This window comes from Cariama cristata, unplaced genomic scaffold (genome assembly GCF_000690535.1).
Source record: "Cariama cristata isolate BGI_N322 unplaced genomic scaffold, ASM69053v1 scaffold7277, whole genome shotgun sequence".
Taxonomy (NCBI): domain Eukaryota; kingdom Metazoa; phylum Chordata; class Aves; order Cariamiformes; family Cariamidae; genus Cariama; species Cariama cristata.
This window is the reverse complement of record NW_009624820.1, coordinates 24,834-49,161: the sequence shown is the minus strand read 5'-3', so window position 1 is coordinate 49,161 and position 24,328 is coordinate 24,834. Positions and strand designations below refer to the sequence as shown.

The 24,328-nt window shown below is 39.0% G+C and overlaps 1 protein-coding gene across 1 annotated transcript in view; it reads left to right on the top strand.

Annotated features, from left to right (window-relative positions):
* The first annotated feature begins 6,434 nt into the window (after positions 1–6,434).
* The window catches only part of RNASEH2B (ribonuclease H2, subunit B), a 30,114-nt gene continuing 12,220 nt past the window's right edge, over positions 6,435–24,328 (top strand). Inside the window, exons 1-6 of the mRNA XM_009703318.1 lie at positions 6,435–6,470; positions 10,194–10,263; positions 13,227–13,334; positions 15,609–15,685; positions 18,472–18,592; positions 23,931–23,995. Coding sequence (XP_009701620.1) covers positions 6,435–6,470; positions 10,194–10,263; positions 13,227–13,334; positions 15,609–15,685; positions 18,472–18,592; positions 23,931–23,995 — 477 coding nt within the window. The remainder of the gene's footprint in view (positions 6,471–10,193; positions 10,264–13,226; positions 13,335–15,608; positions 15,686–18,471; positions 18,593–23,930; positions 23,996–24,328) is intronic.

Sequence of the window (24,328 nt, the reverse complement as noted above, 5' to 3'; positions counted from 1 at the left end):
TGTATATCATCTTACACAACCTAATAACATTTCCACTTGGATATATGCCATTCGTCTCACTTTGATTGTGACATCTTAAAAGTTCCTATATGGCTGGAGATGGTGACTGGTTCTGCAAAAAGGCTAGATGTCTTAGTCTAAATAAGAATGAGGTCTGTCAGAAGTAAAACAATGAGAAATTAAACTTCCTTTCTTAAGTATCGGTATTTTTCAATCATTCAGACCGTTAGAGGTTCAACAGTGCTTCCTAGGACAAGGCAAAGATGTGGCTGGAGTTCTGAAGGTTGATGCATGTGTTGCTCTGATTCCTCAGTTATTACGTTGTTCTGAGAATCTGATTTTGCAAAAGTCTGACAGTGGTTTTGCTGCTTATATGATATATAGAAACACTTAACTGTGTAAAAAGCACATGTAAGAGAAAGGTGAGATTCTTTCTTATTTGGACTTCAGCAACTGACAACATTGGCTTGATATCTAGAACACAGCAGCTAAAAAGCAAGGGGATTTCATTTTCTAATTGCCATAGAAAGAGAGCAGAGTATGCTTGTCTGCTTTAGTATTGAAGGTTATAAAATTGTTACTAATTTCCTTGTTTTGGTATACATTTATACACTATGTTATATTGCATAGACAATAAATTGCTGCTCTGCTGTTCAGAGCATGTTTCACGACTGAGGAGATAAATTTCCATTTTTTTTCTGATTTCTTAATTTTTATATTGATTTCAGTGTTCTGGAAACAGCTCAGAAACAAGGAATCTCCTCTGTCGGGTAGAACTGCCCATGTTCTGTGTTGAAGTCATGATTATGGCTAGATAAGTAATGCAGTTGGAGTGGTTGTTTTACCAACGATGTGTGTTATCCCGGCCACTTTCTGGCAAGTGGTTAACTCTATCATTGTATTTCTGGTATTGTGAAACTTTGATCGTTAGTGTCCCTCTCATGCCTACACATCATAGGACAGAGCTACAGACCACACAGCTTAGCAGGTATTTTTCATGGATTATAGAGGTGGGTAAAGGTGGGAAGGGGGAGCAGAGTTGCCTGAGCTGAGAGGCAGAGTTGATGTTCAGTCAACAGGCCAGTTACCCTGTGCTTCATTTCAGTCAGCCTTTGCCCCACCCTCATTCTTTCCTATGGCATTATTTTCCTCGTTCACTGTTGTTAGCAGCCTGATGAGAGTCTTTGCTCTCACTGGCCCTTTGCCACACCAAGACACTCAGGCTCTTTGGCATGGGAGAGTCACACAAGGGAAGTCTGACTAGGAAGGGGAAAGGAGAGCCTCAGACAGTCATATCTGGGCTGGCTAGTAAGCAACTTCTAGGTGAGGTAGCAAATTTTACCTTTAGAAATGATAGCCTGCCCTTGTCCTGGTGAGAGCTCTTGTGATGGTGTTTCTGCTGACACTTGTTTTTTTCCATGAAGGCAGGATGATTTGATATGTCAATACAATCATCTTTTTATTTTGTTTTTATAAGCATAATTGTTCCTATGTTAGTGATTGAAACACCAAGGTCAGGACAAAGGGGGAAGCCAGAAGTCAGGAGGAGAGGGGTTAGAAAGTGTTGGTCTGGTGGAGAAAGTAGAATGAGGAGAGGGTGGTAACCATTGCTCGTGAAAGGCTTGAAGCTGCTGGAGTATGTTGTGCAGCCTTATCATGGACATTTAGAAGAAGATTGAGAAATGGATGTGAATAGTCAAAAAAGAAAATGATGAACAAACAGGAAGAGGGTAGATAGAGGGACTGGTCGTGTGAAGGGATGATGAGGACAGAAAATTTGGGCACATGGGTAGGGGTAGTGCTGTGCATGCTGGGCTTGAAATAGAGTCAACTCTTGGGGCAGTTTCTCCAGTTGCAGATTAACTATGCTGTGGATATACAGGCACCAGATTTGGCCTAGAGCAGATTCAGCTCAGCACTAACAGTTTATTAGTTCAAGTGCTGTGCCATGTTAATACATCTCTGCTATTTCCAGGACCAGCTTTGCAGTGCAGCTGCTTTCAGACAATGTCAGAACTAATAAGTCCTGATGGACCCAAGCTGGCTCTGTGCAGACCCACTCGGGTGTTTCTGTGCTGTGCTCCACGTTCATGGGGATTTTATTAGCTTGGCTGGAAATCCGGATCTGAATTTGCTTTGTGCAGGGTAGTTGACGTCGATGGTTAAGAAGACCTCTTGAATCTGGAGTTCTAGAGGAATCATGGTACAGAAACACCAAAGTGCTAACAAGTCCTGAAGGACCCACATGGACTTCATTGGTGGGCGACACAGTTTTCAGATTGTGCTTTTCTGCATTTCTCATAATAGTTGGATAGTCAGAGATGTTATATTATCAGTGTATCTGAGCCCCCCTTTACCTTTGAGAATGTAGAGCTTCCTCTTCAGGCTTCCTGTTGTATTAGTTTAGCTACTGAACAAGGGAAACAAAGTAGCTCCTGAGGGTTAAAACCTGGCCATCTCACAGCTAGAAGGTTGCTAATGATGTGCTTTAGTAGTGGTGATGCTGTCTGTGTTTACTGAGTATTCGTGTACGTATTTTTTTTTTCAAGTCCTACTACCTGGACCAATTAGATTATTTTTTTATGTCCATATAGGAAATTTCTGCTTGCTTTGTGAGTTGAGCCCATGCAACTGCCATTTTTAATGTTTTGTCTGAAAATCGTAAGAACTAGAATTTTTTTTCTAGACAGAGAAATAAAGTCACTATGTGTGACACAGATCTAATCTGGGCTCTGCATAACAAATAACCGTTCTTACGTAATGGCTAAAAACTGGTCTTACCAATAGCAACCGAAATCACACTGGCTGCTTAACAGGATGGGTGTGAAGGGCGGTGTCTTTTCAGTACACTTTCTCAGGGATAGGTGTTATGTCAGAACTGGAACTACTTATATCCTTCACTGGTTTTAGCAAAGAGGTCAGGAGTTGAAGGCAGTTTTCTGAGTCTGGTGTTCTACTCCACACCTAAAGTTAAAGACTGCTGTATTTAATTTGTTCTGTGTTTGTGTGTATTAGGAGAAGAAGTAGGGGTGAGCTGCAAGCTGAAAATTATTTTCAACCTTTATTTTTCTGAACTAGACAAGTTTAGTTGACTACGTTTTTTCAGTCTGCTGTTTTCTTAAACAGTAAATTGATTAGCTTTTTAATTTTTTTATGGGAACTGCCATATGAATAGCACTGGAAGGATTGCAAGGGGGAAGGGAAATTTAACAATCCTATTATTTTTAGGAATTACTTATTTAAAAATAAAAGGAGCGGTTTCACATTAGACTTGGCAAGTTGTTTGAACAAATCTTGCATATGCCAAAAGTCAGATGGAGGCAGAAGTAAATGGACTGTGATGCCAAACCATAGGGCATCAGCACACATTAAAATTAATTCTTCGTTCTTTCAAATGAGACTAAGGAACTTTTGTCTCTGTGCAACAACAGAGGAAGCATTTGACTTGAAAATTTTGGGTCGTATTGAGAGAAGATGTCATAGCAAAAGAAGCTGTGGAATACTTAATGCATAAAAGTAGTTTGCTTTAAAATCTGAAGTAGATGGGGTTTTGTTTTTTTTTTTTCTTTTTTTACATCCTTGCACCTTGCACTTAACGCTTTGATACATGCTTTTATTTAGCATTAAAAAAACAGTTAAATTTATCTGCTACAAAATAGACCACACTGCTGGGCTGTTAGGGAGCTTGATTCAGAAGTTGTAATGAATGTCAAAATTGAGCAGGGTACTTGAACACTAATGCTTCCAGCATAATTTAGATAAAGAACTTGGAAATAATGTTTACAATAACCAAATATGTATGTTTTTAACAGCTGACTTAAAGCATTAAAAAGATTTTATATAATAAGTGCACATTTATATACTTTTTTTTGATAAGGTGGATGTGAATACGCTTATTTCAGAAGTTTACACTCTGTGGGCATATTTTACTTAACGTCCCCCTAAACCGGCATTTGCATCTCCAGAACAAAGCCTTTTGCCTGCAGGTAATTTTCACCATTTCTTACATGTCATCTCTTAAAAGGCATACTGAGCTCAGCTGTGTATAAAGCAGATATAACTGGCAAGCTAAGGAGCCAGAAGGAAGCATAGCAAATAAAATAACTGAAAAGAGATGTTTTAATGTGTAACACCATCTCCTACTTCTGCTTTCTGCCATCTGGCTCGGAAGAGACCAACTTATGCCAACTTAGGCCTCTCTGCACATGGGAATAGGGCTGATTCAGCCAGTAATACAGCTGTACCAGTGCTGACCCTATAAATATTGAGAAGGGAAGTCTGAAGTTTTTATCCTTTCAAGTGATAACCTGTTCTTGAACTTCTCAAGATTGACCTCCGTCATTTAGCTCAAACTCCTGCATGTTCTGCGTAGCATTTAGATTTCAGTAACGGATGAATTAGTACTGTCCATTGCCGCCAGTGAGTCCATGAACATGTTTTTTTGGCCTAAGAAGTTAACTGTGCTAGCATAAGGGCAAGCCAAAAGATGCTCTCAGGCAGCAGTCTTAGTATTTGGCTGTATTGCATAGCTGTGTACTGGAGAAAAAGACCTCTCAAACCGTCTAGTAGCCTTTCCGTGTGAAGTTTTGCTCAAGATAGAAAACAGTGTCATTTTTAGATATCATTGTGTTTTATCATAGGATTTTCAGGTGAAGTGGGAGCCAGAAAAACTTTAAAGGGTGTAAATTATGTCACATTAAACATTATTTCCTTAGGGCACCAAATAAGAAATGCTGCGATTACCAAACTGAGAACCATTCTGTCTTTTACAACAGACATGGCAAAAGTCCCCTCACTGAAGCTAGTACTATGTATGGTCAAGAAAAGGGTAAGGTGGTGAGGTAACATCGTTAACATAACTGTGTAACAACTAAGAAGATATTTCAAAAAATCAAATGTGTGCAAGTGCAAAGCCATTCCTTATATGTAAGCACCTGCAAAAGAGGCAGGGTAAATTGAGGTAAATGGAGCTGTGTGCCGTTTAGTACTCCCCTGAGAGAATTGCAAGCCAAAGAAGCAGCAATGTAGTCTTGTGGCTCATCTCTCGCCTTCCCACCTCTGTGAAGTCACATACGATCTAGTTTTCTAATTAGCTGACACTGGTCAAAGTCCCCAGTGTCACATATAGAGTAGGTTATAGTCTATGCCATCTGCTCTTGCCATGGGTTCTGTCCCTTCATTCCGGTGATCATAAAAGCATATAGTGAGTGAAAATAGCTTACTGATCTGGGTGAAAAGAATACTTCTTTTTTTGTGACTGGTTATTTCCTAGCTGGATCAGCGAACTGAGCCAATTTGTTGTGTGGCCATGAGATTGCTAGTTTTGATGGAAAGAAAGCAGCAGAGATGTGCAGCAGGGAGGGAGCAGAGGTGAGGACCTCAGGACCACACTTTTCAGTGGCCTGTGATCTTTGGTCGTTTGAAACCATTCATGAAACTGTATCTTCAGTCTGTGCATACCTGAATTCATTCATTATGCTAATAGTTAATTACCTTGTAACTTTAAAAAGTTGTCAAAAGTTTGGATGATACAAAGCACTGGATTTATTGATTAATTTTCAGTGGGTTGTTTTTGGGGCATGCTGCAGGACAGAGGACACAGGCACTGAATTAAAACCGTTTACTTCAAGGTTGACGGATTCTAAAAAGAACATAAAGAAAATTATTATTAGACCTAACATATCTGTATCCTTAGGCTACATAGTTTAAAGTCTTGCGTAAAATGTCTGTTTAATGGGCTCCATCATAATGTCTCCATCTGACACACCTTTTGTGCATGGTTAGAAGTTAAGAAGGGAATGGAAAAGACTTGTGTAGGTGACGTATGGTTTAATATCTGTTTTTAAATGAAATCTTAACTTTATATTTCCAGACTTTTAAATAATCCTGTTTTTTTGCAGGGTGATGGTGGTAGGGAAATTTGTGCTCTCAGAGGGTTTTTTCCTCTTACGCAATTGACAGATATTTACAGCCTTTTTGCTTGCTTGGCTGGCAGCTTTTTGCATGGGAATTCCATATAACTTGATATTAGTCTGTTATATATAGTATTCTATAAGAAATTTTTTTTAAAAAAAGGTGAATAGACCTTGCATCATCCATAAGTTTCATAGATCTTAGTGGGAGTTTTAGGTTCTTTTCCAATTTATTCACGTTGCTGTACCAGCTAACACTTTTTTTTTAATGGCCAGATTCATTAGTGCCTCATATCTATCCATTGTGGAAGAAATTACTGCCAGAAATCCTTTGACAGCTGGTTCATTTTCACTTTGCTCTGTTTATATATTTTATAGAATTTGCCTGGTTGTATGTCTGACCTCCATGAAATGTGATAGGCTTTTCTCCTTTTCTGTAATGGAAAGCTTTGTCTAAGTTTTTATAGTCTCTTTCGCTCAGCTTCAGGATTCTGAGGTTCTCTGTAGACTCCAGTACAACTAATGGATATATCACCCACATTTTCAGATGGACTTTATGTGATTTGGTTAATAGTAAACGAAGAGTTTATTGTAACTCAAGCAAAGTAGACATACTTATCAGCCCACTTGGCGTTTAATTGTCCTGCCTTGTGCTTACCTCAGAATTCCCTTCTCTGGTATAGCTGTAGCGGTACTGCATCTGGATTCATTCTGCGTTACTGGAGGTATCTGTAAGCTCAATGAGGACAGGGGCATATACTTGCAGGGGATGATACAGGTGGGTTTAAGCTTTAGGTGGGTTCACCTGCCTCCTGGAAGTGCCTGTCATCTTTCCTGTCTTCCTGTCTTCCCTGGCAATTTAGAGTGGCTTGCTAATTGAGATGCCTCTTTGAGACAGGATTAATTGAGCCCCTCTGTACCAGTTTTTTGTATCCTTGTAGTGAATGTGGTTGTAGGAGAATAGCATGCTGAACTGGCACATCTGGTACTAAACTGACCTGTACTTCTTCTCTGTTAGCTGCAGCTTACAACTGCAAGACAGTCGGTAGAGAGTGTAATATTCAGTCAGAAAGGTCTTACCTCTCTCACTTGTTATTCTTGTAGATGAACAAGTTTTTTGGGCTGAGCAATGGAAACTGTTGTATTAAGCATAGTTTCAATCATCTGATGCTTTCCTTTAGGATTTAACAAAAAAGCTCTTCCTGTAATGTCACTTTTGTCTGCTTATTTTCTGAAGATTAATTCTTACCTGGATGTGAATCTTAAAACTAAAAAAAACCCAAACCTAGTTTAACTCTTAGTTTTGCTAGAAAATTGCTGCAGTACTGCTTTTTAAGAAGTCTATATTTATTTAGCTATAAGAGATCCTGGCCCAAATACAAGGACTGATAAAGGTAATGACATGAAAGAAATCCAGGTACCTTTCCTGGCTAAAGGCCAGAACATACACCAGTTAGGTTTGGACACCTAACTTCGAAAGTCCCTTGCTCAGCATTTTCCTAGTCATGAAGTGTTTAAATTCAGATAAATAGGGCCTTCTTTGCCCTTAAAGCCACATTAATATTGCATCCAGTTTTCCATGCAGGCATTCTCCCAATTGCCTCTTTTTGTCTGCCAATTTGACATCTAGTAGAGCCAATCTGTAACCAAAGTATACTTCAGATGCTCCTGGAAATGGAGTGGGTATTGCCTACATTTTGGGGAAAATGAAGGTAAAAGAAACTCAGAGAAACCACTTTTACCTTTTCCCACTCCTTCCCGTTTTCTTGCGTGTGTGCGCACGTGCGTGTCCCTTCTGGTAAACCATCTTCTGTGGCAGCTGTGTGGAGAATGTGACGTCTGCTCTGATCCCATCAGCACGAGATACTGGAACTGAAGGCTGCAAGTCAGGCAGTTCATTAGGGTATGATCGCTGCTGCCCTCTGTGCAGTGGTGAACCCCGCCAAGCTTGAGGAAGACCAGAGAACTAAATGGGCAGAGCTGTGCTTCTCTTCACATGGGGAGGTGGTACTGACTGAGCCAAGGCAGCTGGAGGGCCAGGCTGCGTATTCAAAGGGGGTGAGCAGAGGCTGCCAAGCCTGGCGTAGCACCTGGCAGGCCTTAGTGATGGAGCGCAGTGATCTGGGTTGGGAAGGCAGAGGATTGATGAAGTAGAGATGGGACACTGTATCCCTTGGGTTTGTTACACTGAGTGCTCCCTACGGGCAGGTGTCTCCCAGGCTTGGCGGAGATGGATAAATTCAGTGTGTTACTAGAAGGTTAGGAAAAGAACATAGCGACTAAATAAAGATGTGAACTTCATTAAAAAGAGCTACATTAGGAAGGATTGTCTGCTTAATTGTTTACATTATACAAGATGGACTCATTCCCAGTGTTCATAAATCTATGCATGAAGAAAGTGGAGCAAGTGAGCACTAGAAGTTCCTTTGGGGTTTTTTTTGTTTTGCTTTTTGTTTTAAATTTTGAAAATCAGATTTAGTGTGTATATTTTAACATGTTCATGTGAAACACATCAAAGTAAACACATGCAGTGTGTTTCTTTCACTGTCATTAATCACTGTAGTGTTTTAAAAAGTAACAAAAAATACACTAATGTTAAACTGTGGTCAAGAATTGAAATATACACAGCTCTAGAAATTTGAAGTTCACCTTTGCTTGACAACTGGTTGTGTTTATGTATCGGCATATGAAGCAAGTCTGGTTAGCCAATAGGTGCTTTTTCCATTAAAACCCCTCAACTTATATTGAAATTTTTTTAAGCACTTTTTTCGAGCCACCTGAAGACTCAACTAAAAATTCAGAGGAAGAAAATTACTGTAAATTCTCTGAACTGCTCTGAGAACTATTACCCTCCAACACTTTATCACAAAATGCACTTGTTTTTTAAGCCGTGCTTATGTCTCTATCTAGGCAATTTCTGTTCGTGACACAACTGAATAACAAGGAGTAGATGTGAAAGATGAGGGTTATTTGGGGCTTTTTTTTGCCACCGAGGTGCCAGTGAACAGCCTGCGAGAAGTCCACCCATCCTTTCCAGATATGTTGGGGATAGGCTTTCAACCAGAGTGGAGGACGGCTATTTTTAGTTCTACTTGAGGTTCCTACTTCCCTGTTTTCCATAGAAAAGAACTGTGCTATCTCCCTCTCCGCAAGCCTGCTGAATGCAACTGAAAGGGCAAGGATGATGTGGCACTTCTGTTCCCTCCAACAGCCTCCCTTGTGACTAGCTGTGCAGCCGCTTCTGCTGCTCCTCTCTGGTTTCCTCAGCAGCACCATAACACGAACGTCAGCCTGATCCCTGTCAGTCCTTTCTCTGGGGTCTGGATGCTGGTTATGTATGTGAAATGCTTTAGTAATTTTCCTTGCTCTGATGAATGCCTATATGAAAGGAATTGGGACAGAACTGGCAGTGTGCAGGCTAAGAAAGATGATGCTGTTTTGTTGCTCTTCAGTCAGATATGGGAAGTTGTTTTCATAAATACAAGTTAGACTTTGCCTACAAAGAGAACTTGGATAGAATATAATTAACTGGGGACCCTTATAAATGTTTTTTCAGACTTGAATCAGCATCCTTGTGGGAGCTGTTTCCTTTCTAATTTTTTTTTTTTAATTTCACAGAGAAATCATACTTTTGTGGCTCTGCTTTTTGTCCTTTTTTGCTTAAAGACACAGAAAAGAGAACAACTATCAGACACTTTAGCCAGAGGTGCTGTATTCTCTCAAGTTCTTTTTCCTGTGAGGGGAATTAAGATCACTCTTTATTTTTCAAGATTATATGTAACAGATAAATAAGTGTGCCTATTTTTCACAGAAGTAACAACCACTCAGACAATTCCTACCTGAAAGCTTTAGAGGACCACTGTTTCTTCCCACAAATATTCTACCTTTTGCACTTTTAACTTCTTTATGTCCACACTGTGCTTAGCCTAACTTACGAAAGCATTCCCATTGTCTTTGTGACTAATCAGGCCAACATATCAGTTCATCTCACTGAACTGAGATGTCAAACTTGGGAGCTCTCTTGCCTGAAAAATCTAAATCATCCCCAGGTGCATATCTTTCCTGTGGCAGATAGAGAGTGCCAGGAAGTCTGGAATCATAATTTGGATGCCTTGATCAGGTAGGATGAATTTGGTCTGAGGCATATAACTTTTAGGCAGAAAATACATGAGTTTTCAAAAAGCGTCAGTCCAATTAATTCTGAATGTTGGAGAAGCGTGGCAGAACGTGAAATACTTCTCAATTTACAAGTTCATAACTTTTTCCTCTCCCCCTACAGAGGCTGCTACTGACCCCCCTAAGACACCTGACAGCGAACCTTTGTTTACAAAACTGCGCAATCCAAGCACAGGCAAGTTTTGGAATTGTGACATGAGCCTGTTAATGTTCTGGTTGATTCCCTCCACCACCAAAAGATTCATATTTTGCAAGCTGCAATAATGATGATAGTATAAGTCTTACGTGCCAAAGATACTGCTGGCAATGCCAGATAGTTAATGCTGTGCAAACATTTAGGATTTCTTTTATAATTTTAATTGGTTGAACTGTTTATTCATCAGGAATATTGGCAGCACAAAAAAGAGGTGTAATTTAAGTTCTGTTTTTAAGTGCATTCGTTTTGGGGAGCTTACAGTGTTGGGTGTTGAGCCTGGGCTTTTTTTTAATCCAAATTTAGGCTTCATAGCATTCATCTTATGCTATAAAATAAATAGAGTTAGAAGAAGCGATTCAGTTATACTTACCAAACTTTTTGAGTCTTTTCATTTTTAAATCTGATTTTCTTCTTTCTTTGGTCCAAGTGGTGGTGCCTGTTTTCTCATTAATAGATGATGAGGCACTTCAACTTCAAAGTACCTTGGGAAGACCAGCAAATGCGGGCAATATAATGACACCACCATTCCACAGCTACGTTCTTCTAGTCCGATTGTTCTTTTTATCAAGGATTTGTTACTATTATGTGAATAATATAATAATCGGAGTATGAGATATACTGCAACAGAAACTTGCAGTAAGCCTTTATTAGGGTTGACATATTTTGTTTGAAAAACACATTTCATGCTGGTTTTTTTTCTTTTCATAAGCTCGTTTGTTTTCTGTAGATTTCAGTTGTATGTTTTTGTTTTGAAATTAACTGATCGTGTTTATATATGTTTGTAACTAAAGTCTTCAGTGCATTTTAATGTCATAATATAGTAACTGCTACTTGTTCTTGAAAGAGGAAAATAATTAAGAACAATAGAATCAGAATGTGAAATCACATACTCATGATACCTGTTTTTTGATTACTGAGATTTACGGTGGGAATATATAGCCATGGATATTTTCCACCTGCTGTATTATATTGGCTTTCTAATATGATATTTTTTTAAAAGCATAGATACTACTTTGCTTTTCTCTGTGGAAGAAGAGATCCGTTTACCTTGTAGAATGAGAGATCTTGGGAAAGGTTTCTGGGGAAAACCTAAAGTACAATGATTGCCTGGGTGTGTTCCTTTAGAATTTACAGGAGATTATTTATAGACCTGCATAAATTTTCAGTTATGTAGCCTATTATAAGTATAGGGTCTGAAAATGGAAGGTCTGAGAACACCCGATTAATGTATTTTCCTTACCTTTGGGTCTAACAGATGAATTTTTGATGCCAGATATTGTATAAATATGCACTGAAGGACTCGGCACACTATAGAATTCATACTAACCACTTTATTAAATAAAAGTATGCATGGTCCTTTTTATAGACGGGTAAAAAGGACAAAATTTCTATCCCTTACAAAGACTATAAACTAGGGTTCAGCCTGCAATTCAGGAGTACCACAAGAAGCATTTTTCAAAGTGCTGAACTAAAAGAAGGGAAATAACCATACCACAAGAGTTAAGCAACTAACTGAAGTGGTGAAGTTGTGAGCAAAGCTACCTAGGTTCTCTCTCCATCCCCTAGAGTTTCTGTCTAACGACACTGTTGGGAACCTGTGGTGACTGTCCTTTTAACATAAGCAAATAAATTAAGGAGCTGGAGTTAGGCAATAGGAATGATCTCTTTCCCAAGATTTCGTAGCTCACCACTGCATTTGGCTAGCATGCTCGCTGGTAGGAACCTTAAATTGTTCAGTGAGCACTTCTGTGAGTAGTTTGACGTCAGGCGCTGGTCAAACTAAGGTGTAGACCCTTGTTGAGAAGCACAGGGTAATGATTGAAACCTCTGCTCCCTCTTGTATCTACTTCCCCCCCCCCCCCCGAAAAAAAAAAAAAATTATCAGAGAACTGAAACTGTATCTTTAGGTTAGGTTAAATATCTGGTCAGCTTTTTGGATAAAGGGGGAAAACTGCATTATTAGTCATTTTTGGGAAGAGATGTGTCTGCCCATTTTAGCTGACCTCCCTCTACACCTAGGGATCTCTGCAGACTGAGAACAGCAGTGCTGATGTCAGCTTGCAGGGGCTTACATTGAGACTTTTTTGAGCCAGCCCATGATCTGCAAGTCAGTGCAGCTTTGCAATTTGTGTGTTTTGAGCAGGACTGCCATGTTATAGTTGCTCTTGTCTCTTGAAGATGGATTGATAACCAAGACAGGACCAATCCAGCCAACAGACTCAGCTGACCAAATTTCAGTGACCCCTTCTGTATTTCTGGCAGCTTCCTGTTTTAGATATGGAAAATGCCAATCCTGTTTGCAGCTTATTCATCATCCTTTCATTATAACCCAGAACTGATTGTGAAATGGCAGAGCTGTGCTATAGGGTGGCCTAAAATAAAGCTTTCCTTTTCCTTTCCAAACGATGAAGATTCTGATGGGTGCTTTGAAGCAACTTCTTTTAGCTTCCTTGTTCACCTTATTTGTCTACCCATACCAAGTCGTCGGCAATCCATTTTGGTACACACAAAAAAAAAAAAAAATCTCAAATTGTCACTTGAAGGTTTGAGACTTTTGTTCCCCTAACCCAGAGTCTGATATTGGAGACAAACATGATGGAAGGAGAGAGAATTTTCTTGTTTTCTGCCTTCCCCCTTCGGTACAGACAAAAGCTGATTCCTTGAGTGATTTTGATTTGGATTTGGATCAAAGGCTTTGTGTTGCGAGACGAACTATTCACACATCTTTCTTATTGATTCAAACTCAGTTTGGTTTATAAAGCTGGTAAATTAACATCTGTATATAATAGTTTTCTTTGTCTGAGCTGTCTTTGTAGTGAGTTTATGTAGAATGTGTGTATGTTTGTATGTCTGTATGTATATAAGGCATTCTTCAGATGTATTGGATATTCTTTTGATTTTTGTGAAAGCTTATAAACACAAACCAGATTTCTTTTTAACAGGGGAAGCAACCCTTTACTTATTCAATAGCGGTGCACAGCAGCTGTTTGAAGTAAAAGTTTTTCATGAGGAATATCGTTCCTGGTTTATAGGTCAGACTGTTCAACAAGGTGAGTAAAATAACGTATCCTTCCCCCAACTGTAACTCATGTTCATACGCAGACCTTCCCTCTCTCTTCTAGTAAATTTACAGGTGTTTTTCCTAGTTGGTTGAGGCATGCTGCATCACATCCCCACCTTCTGACACACTCATTTGCCATCTGGATTTAACCAGGGCTGGGAGCTTTGTGGTCTCTCTTTAAAAGGCTGCCTTTGGCAGCCTCAATTAGACAGATGTTCATTTGTCTTTGAGGAAGGGAGCGGGAGGGGGAAGTCATTCAGTTGTATTTAAACTAAAATACTTAGCTTGCCTTGTCAATCAGACCAGCAAGTCCTCAGTGTAAGTAAAATACATGATATCCTACGGGAAGGAAAAGGGCTGGAAAGCCTCAGCTAGCTAAGCAGAGTGATGTGTTACAGCTCCAAGCGTTGGAATGTATGGTCTTGCTTTCTTTTAATTACCTCTGTAGTCCCCTGTGTGAATGGTGGGATCTCGGAATAGGCCTGCTCTCTGAAGGTGACGTTTCAGTATTTTGTCTGAAGTGAGCTCGTCTATACCATCCCAGTCATTCTCTGATCCTAGCTCGCCTTTCTGAAAATAAGGAGGAAACTTAGGTAGCTGCTTGTGACAGCTGTAACAATCCTTTATCAGTAAAGGTGTCATTGCAGTAGTGTTTCTCTGCCAGCATGTGTGTAGACCAAGCAATAAGTATTCATTTGGGAGATGAAAGTATATTTATTTTGTCCTTTTTAACTAGAAAAAAGACCATTTATAGTAACAAATAAAAGCAACGCCACCAGACATATGCCTTCTTTAATGGTAATATCCCAAAGCATGTGTTAACTTTTAAACATCCTCTGCAGGTGCATGTAGCAATGCAAGCAGTATGTCTGTGAGCTTTTCCTTACTCCATCTGGGGGTGAGCCAAAAGACTGGGTCTGCTCCCTGCTCCCAATTATGTCCACATTGTATTTTCCCCCTCCCTTTCTAACATCTATTTTGGCCCTTGGGAAACAGTTGCCTTAAGGAATCATTGCTTCAGTTTTCTTTAAAAGATGCAGGGGTAAAAATTGTTCCTGAATGTTAGGGTTGCTGCATCTCTGAAACAGTCAGAGGAAGAGCAACACAAAAAAGCTGTGGGTTTGCAGTTAAAGCAAATTATCATATTATATGCGGAGAAGGGCAGAGGCCTTTATACACCTGTAGTGAGTCTGAACTCTTTAGAGCAAATAAAAATACCTTTTCCTGGCAGTGTAGTGGAAAGCATTGAAATGGGAGCTTTCAGAAAGTGGCTAGTGGGTTTTTTTTCCTCCAGTTTTATTATCAAAGCTTTCAGGTTTGTAAGTAGTCCTGATGCTTGCTTTGCCTCACACAATGCATCATATTAGTAATACAGATGTTAGATTGAGTATCAGTTTTGACAAAACCATGTTCTTCGCAGCCCATCTTTTGTTAGTTTTAGGGTCATTGCAATAGGATTTCCTTTTCTTTCTTTATCTTAATCATGTGATTTAAAACAAAAAAAAATTACATTTATTTGCTTTTGGTTTGCTAATTAATGTCAAATTGTCATCAATTATTGGGTCTTATTAGTGAATTTCCTTGATATTACATTGTTTCCAATTATCTACAATTATACAAAAAGCCTGACTAAGCCATTGTCCTGCAATGAGCTCCAGGTGGGCAGAGGTGTCTATTTCAATGGGAGACCACTTTCCTCCTTTGTTTGTAACTTTGGAATCAACATACTGAGCCATATTTTCTGATCTATTTCAGTTTATTTTATTCTATTAGGAGACTGCACGCAGATTCTCCCCTTACAGATGAGAGGCAGCTCTAACTTAACTAGCTCTTGAAATTCTTGCCCTGCCTACCTGTTCTGCCAGCACAGTGTTGCCTCGTCCAGTGTTTGAGGTGGAGTGTACTGGATATATCTGGTATCCCAAAACAAGTTTCTGTTGCACCCAAATCTGCCAATAGAGGGCAGCTTCAATTTTGCTGTTTTTAATATAGTCCAGAAAAAGGCAAAACTAAGAGTGCTTGAAGCCAGCAGAGTTTGTGCTTTGGTTTGGCAGGGTTGAGAATTGAGTTCTGTCTGTATTTTTAATATAAGATCACAGATACTATTTTCCTGCTCATTTTATTAAAACATTGGGTTACTTACTGAAAAAAAAAAAATTCTCCTCTTCTTGCCTGCACTCCTGAAAAACATTCTTAAAAAAAAAAAAAATCAATATAGTGTGCCTCTTGGTACTAAGCTTACTTTTACGTATTTGTCACTTAGATGGGCGTCTGCTGTTTGTTACACCAATGGACCCCTTATTTCTGATACTTTACTACCTTATAAAGGCAGACAAGGAGGTAAGCCTGCTTTATTTTTTCACTGTAATTCTCAGGAGAAAACATTATTTCCGACTTCATTTTCTGGAGAAGTTATGTTAATTTTACAAAGAGGGCCTTCCATAATAATGGAAATTTAATTTGCATTTAAAGCAAAAATATCCACCCTAAAAGTATTTTTGTTTGCATCAAGATTTTTGGTCAGTAAAGTATATTCCATGAGTCAGCTTGCAATCGCAACAAACTCTAATCACATTCTTTTTAAGAAAAGGAGAGAATCTCTTTTGTCCTTTTGTGAGAGCCTATCCCAGAACTATTGAATTTAAAATGATGAGATGTCATCAGAGTAGAACAAACTAGTGCCCTTTCTGAGGGTTCAGTAGATGAGTCATTTTGGGAAAGAAGGGAAAAAGAAGTAAGAATTTGGATGCTGTGGGGGAGGAAGAAGGAACATTTCTGTGGCAATTTGAACTTGAAAGCAAACATTGCCTTTTTAGAAGCAGTATTTGTAGAGATGCTGTATCACAGAACAGCAGTGGGCTGATCAAGTATCCAAAAGTTGAATAATTAATCTTCCCGGTGAGGGTGGTGAGGCTGTGGCACAGGTTGCCTAGAGAAGTTGTGGATGCCCCATCCCTGGAAGTGTTCAAGGCCAGGCTGGATGGGGCTTTGAGCACCCTGGTCTGGTGGAAGGTGTCCCTTCCCATGGCAGGGGTGTTGGAACGAGATGGTCTTTAAGGTCGCTTCCAACCAAACCATTCTGTGATTCATATGGTTCATAATAAATAGCTTAATTGACTTATCATGAGTGTGACAAAACCTCACTTGGATTTCTGAAGTGTATCAAAAAGCATAGGCAAAGTTACTGATTTATTGTTTATAATCTGCCTGTGGAAAAAAGGACATAAAATAAAATGCAAATGTTGATCCTTGTTTTTTGTTTCAAGGAGGCAATAATTTCACTTTATGCATCCTAAGAGTTTTTGCTCAAAGAGTGTTTCCTATAAGGTTGCTTGCTATTTTCTGCTTTAGATTGCAAGGGGAGAATGCAGGAGAACAATTTTTGTACAGTGAAGAAATCAAGTCCTACTACACATTTGTAGTAGTAACCTATTGTTCTGTAATTTATTTTTAAAGTATTTATGATATGGGATGTGCAAATGTATTCTGTATTTCTGTGGTCTGTTCCTGCTTCAGGATGGCCCATCAGAAGAAGTAATTTCACAAGGAATAGTTTAGCTCATTCTCTACGCACTGTGCCGTTTGAATTCAGCATCCCTTTGAAAGCTTTATACCAAACTTAAACTAGGCAAATAGTAAATCTCCTCTGTCTATGTGGTAGAGTGTTGAGGTAGCCTGAGTAGAGGACAACTACTGCTGTTGTTTCTGTGCATGGGAAGAGTCCCGTACTGCCCTTTGCGTTTTCTGATTTTCTAGGCCAGGCATGATGCCAGATAAATGCATAGAGCTGTTCTGGGTCCTAAATCAGGGCAAATGGATTCCTGCAGTGCCCTGCCTAAGTTAGCATATTCTTCAGTAAAGGGAAGTCTTGAGGATTGTGTTGCAGATACCTTGTGCAAGGCTAGCTTGAGTGCAGCACAGTAACTTCTGGCTTGAACTAATGGGTATCAAGGTACCACCGGGTATCTTATGATCATCCTTTGCACCATCCTTTGGTTTGATAGTGTGATGCGGGGTTGCTTAATGTGTCCTCTGAGCAGAGCCTTCGCCTATCCAGCAGGCTTTCCTGACTTAGGCTCTGTGCCCCTGCACAATGTAAATGTGGCTGCCTTGCTTTGGGCGACAAACAGGTTTGTGCAGGGAAGTTATCTATAGAAAACAGTTTATTGCTACTTTATTTCTGTGTCTCGTGACCTTCTTTTTGCCGTTGTTATTGTGCCTTTTCTTTTTCAGCAGAAAAAAACTTTAAATCCTTTCTGATTCCCCCCCCCCCGCCTTATTTTTATTGTGATTTAACAATAGATGGTTACTTTTATTAAGCCTCTGTCTGTCTAGCAAAAGGATTAATTAATAATGAAACTAGTATACCCAAGTGGATTTTTTCATGCTGACCAGTATAATGACTTCAGCTTTGGCTCCTGAGACCATGTACTCTCTAAGGATGGAGAGCTCACTGAGTCTGTACTGATGCACTGAAGGATCTTTCCAAAGGGAAGGTTGCCAGTTGTGCCAAACCATGCTGAATGATTATGCATTGTCTGGCAAAAGCAAAATTTGTTTGATGGTTCTGTCACGTGTGGGGCTATTTAAGTTGTGCCAAGATCACTTTATATACATACTCTGGCCAAACTGGAATTGACTTTGCAGAGGTGAAAGGTTAATGCTATGTTCCAGAAGCTGCCCTGCTCCTTTGAGATTTATCTTTATGGAAGGAAAAGCAAAATTTGAATGGAAGTTATGACACTGGGTTTAATCCAACAGTTTTGGTCTAAAACACTGTTGGCACACACAGACTACTGTGTCTTATGTGATCTTCCAAAAAATCCTGCTGTACTTCGCATTAGTTTCTTCTCATGTTGCTTTAAATTTGGTCTTTTAAGTGCAGTAATTGAAGAGTTCAGCATTTTGCAGGTATTTACTGGTTTGAAATAAATATTTATAGCTTGCTTTGTAATCAGTTTCAAAATGTGTCATGTGTTACCATTCAAAATACTACCTTCTTTAAATCCTTTATTTTAAAGCTATGGCCATTGCATGCATATATATTTCTATAGATGTGTATGTAGCGTGTATATGTGTCTTAATATTATAATAATGCTTTTATAATCCCTTTGATGTATTTTCAGCAGCAAGGAAAGTTCCAGCCACTCAGTCAAGTTGTGCTAGACTCGGAGTACCCTAACTGCGCATTGCTGCTGAACTGTACAGATGTTAAACAGTACATACATCATGTAACAGAAGAAAAAGGTGAAAAAAAAGGGGCTGGGGGCAAAAAAAGGACTGGATTTGTTAGTGTCACTTCATAACGAGATAGATTTAAATACTGTTTTTTGCTTTACCAAACACCCAAGATGCTGGACGTAGCTGTAGTTTAAAAACAGAAGCTTAGGCATAGAAGTCGTCATTGCAGTATTGTGAATAGCAATGTGCGGATCTCAGATTATCTGCTGTGACTCTAAAATACTTGTGCAGTCTTGTTGCTAGGTGTCATAAAAATGATAAACTGATCAGAGCTGGCTTCTTGACATTATTGTATGTGTTGTGAACTTTCTTTACCTTTTGATGAAAGTTTTACATCTCTCTAAATTCTTTATTTAATGTAGGATGGTCTGGTGTGGAAGAAGTTAACCATTGTCCATTTGGCTTTTTTTCCTCCCTTTGTTGCAAAGCATTCAAATAATAAGTAGCAAAAAAGTTGGAGAAAAGAGAATATGCTGCTGAGAAAGAAGAGCACAAGTTTTCTAGCTTGGCATAATTTAGTGTTGTGGGTTTAAGTTCAAAGACTGAATTTTTTTGAAATAGAAAACTTGATTGGGATACGTAAATATGAGAGAGAAAACATAAATGGAAAAAATTAGCAGAGTATCAATTCTGTACATCGTTTCCTCAACCTTTGCCCAGAATTCCCTTTGATATGGGGACTTTAGTTTTGTTTGAGGACAGTATATGCTTTCTAGGGAAGAGGAAGGAGCATTACATAATTTTTGCAGCTTGGCAGACCTGCTAAAGATGGAAGACCTCAGTTTTTATATTCAGTCCTTGAAAGAGCATTCTCCTCATGCATACTGACTTCCTGATAGCGACTGGAGATTTACCTACACCCAGGTGGAGATCTACAGGAGGAGGTACAGGAGTCTGAGTACATGGAATCTACCACCAAGTGCAAAACAGCTAGGCTGTCTGACCCTTATGCATGTAGAGCTCCTCCAGGGAGTTGAGGTACACAGATTAAAAGCCAGAAATATTAGGAATTTGCTTTCATGAAGCACTCTGCCCATGTCATTGATATATATAAGAAGAAATATTTGAGTGATCTACAAATAATTGGGAAATGGCTAAGGAAAGGTGATGGAAGAATGAGAGCCATGCTAAGAAATAAAACACCAAACCTCTTTAATGCTGTATAGAACATCAGTGGGGGGCAAGAGGAGGTGGCTGTGAGTTTTTCCTGAAAGGTTTAGATGCACAAGTGGAAGTATTTCCTGTATGACATGGTGCATATGCAGTAATATTGGGCAGTTGCTTCCCCCAGAAAAACAGTTTAAACTTCAGGGCAGGAAACGTTTCCATTGAAAATGGTCACTTTAACAAGAGAGCATGAAATCCGGGCAGCAAGACTGTTGTTGTTACAGTCTTGCTAGGACTGGGGTAGTTGGAATTACGTGCTGTTGCGATACTCCCTGATTTCCCAAAGAACCTTCAGAAAACATTTAGTTACATTCAGTATCATTGGGAGCAGGCAACATTTTTCTTTGGGTGAGTTCTGACTTTTGAGAAGGGTTCTTGTAAGACAGGTGCATCTGAACTAGAACACCGCTTTTCCCTTCCCATGAAGTGGTAAATACTTCTGGTAAAAACTATTACTAAACTTTTAGGCAATTGCTGTGCCCTACCACTTGTCTAACACTGGCTAAGCAGCTAGGGTGAGAGAAGGGGTACTAAACTTCTGTGCACTCATCTGAGAAGGTGAAAACTGTACTAGATCCTCTTGGCTGTCAAACTAAGAAGTCTGTATAGGAATGTAGGACAAGGTCTGGATTTTTTTTCTGAAGGGACACTTCCTCCAAACAGTAGTGCTGCCTTTAGGCAGTATTTATGTTCCCCTCTTAACAGCAAAATAAAAATTTAAAAAGAAAAAAAAAGTATTTCCTATAGGCAAGGTCTTATATTTTGTTTTAACCTCTGTATCCATTCTGAAATTGTATTTGCAGTTGTTATCCATCAGACCATCCTCTGATAAACTATTCTGTTAGACAGTAGTGAAGATGCTTTAGTGCTTGTTTTTTTACATTGATGTTTTTAATAATGTGTTATGTACACCTATAAGTTTGTGTCATTTTGCTAGCAAATGATACTAACTGCTAAAGAAGTTGCATTCACTTCCTGGTTTTTGTTTTGAAGTGTAAGGTAAAAATTGCTTTTGTCATTGAAGCTGTACACACATGCACACACCAGCTGTATGTGATGTTCTTGGATGTCCCTTCTTGGATGTCCCCAGACATGTACCTGCATGTACCTGCTGCTTCTTTTCTTGTTCAGGTTTGTGTAGGGTTGAAAGTAACAGTTGGGGCTTGTTCTTAGGATTTTTTTTATTTTTTTGATTTTTTTTCTTTAGAACACCAGGCATATAGTTACGGAACAAAAACGTTGGCACTTGCTTGTCTGTCATGCACAGATCACTGTTCTGTTCAATCCAGTTCTATGTGTTTCATATTCTCATGTCTTTTATTGCCTGTAAAAAATACCAATATTATGACTAAGGTACTCTTTTCTAGCTCTGAGACTTGTCGTCCACTTTGTAGCCTTTCTCGTTTAAGGAGTAGGGCTTTAGGGCAAGAAGTATCTGTTGTGTTGAGTCTTCTGCAGCTCTGTTTGGCAGAACCTAACAACATAATTATTTCACTCTTAATTTAATCTTAAGGCATTTAACATCTGTCTAACAAATTCTTATCCTAGAGTGCTCACAGTTTACACTTACTGAATTAGCAGAAAGTCTGCCTTCTCTGGCCTCAGTGTTGAAGGGCACTGGAAATTCATTTTGCTGGATTAAATTCCCGGTTACCTGCTTTAGTAGTTGGGGAAAGGGTGTGTTACAGTTTGCTTCATCTGTGAGGGTGAGGCAGGTTGTTTGCTAATAAATTCAAACATCAGATAGAATGTACAATGAAGAAGGTTTAAGAAAGGGTTATGAATTCCGGTTCTAGAGTGTTACTCTCTGTTTTATTTTGCAAAGCAAAAACTGCAGTGTGATCTTGTCTGATGTGATTAACATGAAGGGCCAAGAAAACTTACCTGATTAAAATAACTAAGTAATATTGCCAAGCTTGTATTCCCAGAAGGTAGGAAAAAAGGGGCCATATGAGTTTCAGAGTTATGGAAAACACTGAGAAAATGGATGTTAAAATGTGCTTTAGGCAGTTTGCTCAACAATACATCAGGGAAACTTCCAAGTCTACATAGCGATTACCCGATCACTGAACATATTATTTAATTGTAGAACCACTTATATTCCATCTGTATTTCTCAAACCCAATCTTTCCAGATGTCTCAGACCAGTTTTATAGGCACCAGACACATTAGGGAACAAAAGGCTTTCCAATATACACTCATATTATCAAACATAGTCGCTAACTCTCACCAATATCAAGTGTGCATCACATGTTAAATCCACGTTCCAATATTGAATCCTTTTGTCAGCAGTTTGTGACTTCCATAACTCACTTTAATTCTTCAGAGGTCTCAAATACTGTCAGTTTCTAGAGTTTAATAGTCAAAGCTGTCAAGCACACAAAATATTTTCAAACAAAGTGATCTCTGAAGGGTTCAGTGTAATTATTTTTCACATGTTTTAATGAAAATGGCTTCACAGTTCTATGTTTCCTTTCCCTAACTGAGTCACTCTGAATCATGCTGTTGTGGGGGAGTCTGCCTGGGAATCCGGACCACAATTACTTTTCAGCATGGGCTGGGGGATGGTGGCTAGAGGATGTCCCTTCCTCGAACTTTCTTAGATAAGAGAGGAATCCACGAATCGTACTCACTGTACTTGGACCCAAACCATGTTAGCTTTTTGAGAAGCAGGTTCAAGCATCCAGAGCATCTCCCCCATTTTCTGCCTCTTTTCTTTCAGAGCCATTTAGAAGCGTCTAAGTCCTAAAGGCTGCAGCCAGCAGTGTCACAGCTAATTACTTTACCTGCAACTCATCAACTTCATGAAGCAAAGTGTATATTAGTGGTTTTTTTCCTTTTTGCTCTGAAGAATTTTTACATTTTACTCTTCTACAACTGAGATAAATGTAAACTTTATCTTGTAAACAACTTTCCTCAACCTCTCCATACCCCCTACCATGTATACACAAAGAGCACATAATAGTTAGCTATTTGTATGTAATTTAAAAGAGCCAAGATAAACCCCAAAGAAAGAAATGCTGAAGGAATCATAAATAATATGTTGTTGTTTGCAAGGGAAAAGGAAACTCCATGAACTGAGTGTTGGAATATGATACTGGATTAGTAAATGGCATGAAAGAGATGTAGGTATTTATGGGAATGGTATACAGGAGATTTACTGAATTCAGACTTACTGAAATACGTATTAAAGAAAAAGACTGAAACACAGTGGGCTCCAAAATTTTCTGTGAAATCTTATTAGGCATTTCATTCCATTTCCAAAATGTAGCTTTCTGTGAATTAATACTGAATTTTTATACAGAAATTTCCATGAGCCTTCGTAATTTTCTCTCTCCTTTGCCTCATCATTGTGAACTCATATATCTCTGGATAACTGATCACATGTGAACAGCAAGTGTTCATGATACCGAGTTATCACAGGGGAAACACTTTCTGAAATTCTTATATCATTGAGTTAATTTATGTTGCTCAGTAAATCATAAATGAATCACGTACCTCCTCCCACAAGGAGTGTGTTCCGCTACTTTGGATTCTGTATTTTCTTTCGACACTGTGTTAAACAATGTAAAAGGGGGATAGAAGTAAATCTTGTGCTTTAGTCACCTTGTGAAGTGAGAGCAGAGAACTAATAGGAAAAGGATTTATTGAAAGGGTGGATGGTTTGTCTTCACTAACCAGCTCTCTGTCCTGGCCCCATACTAGGTGCTGGAATTCAATAAGTAAAGATTTAAGATATTATCTGTTAAAAAATATATATATATAAAAGGGAAAAATAAAGCAGTTGTGGAACTAACATTTTGTGTTGTTAGCTATCTATGCAGTTAAAATGACCAGTCTGATGATGCAGGACAGTGAAGGTTTGGCAAACTATAAGGGCTTGAGAAGGGTCTTAGTGAATTCAGGCAGCCCAAGATTACACATAAATAAAGAAAATATGTGCTTTGCTGGATTAGGGCCTAATTAAAGAATTGTCAAGTGGTACAGACTTGTGCATATCAGCTCAGTCTGTTTATTTTTCCATGTTTCCAATGTTTTTGAAACTTATTGCCCTGATATCGAACATGTGCAAGCCACAAATTAACTTTCATGCTATATCTACAACTTAAAAGATTTTAAATGTAATGAAAATGCAATCCAGACCAGTCATAACTTTCTTCCCCTTGTTTTTTCTCAGAGATTGGCAGTCAGAAATTCCACAAATACAACCAAGAGAAGACACTGAAATGGTTAAAGAAAAAGGTATTGTGTTTCTCTTTTGCTTTCAAAGTTGCTCTGTGTTCAAAATGAAAATGCTTATTGGCTTGTGCATATCTGCATTTGAGCCATGTGGTGTGCCTCAGTTCAAGGTACGTGTCCTATCCAAGAAGGACAGACATCACAATAAAGTTGTTGCACTTGGGAACATGATGAGGTATTAGAGAAATTACAAGTTCGTTACTTTTCTCTTTCTGATGGGGCTGGCATAAAAGGGATTGATGGAGGGTGGGGAGGCAGAAGAAGAAGCTGAAGTTCAGCTTATTGCTGTGTTCTGTAGGCTTTTCGTAAGGTTGAGAGGCTTGTCTTTTGCTTCAT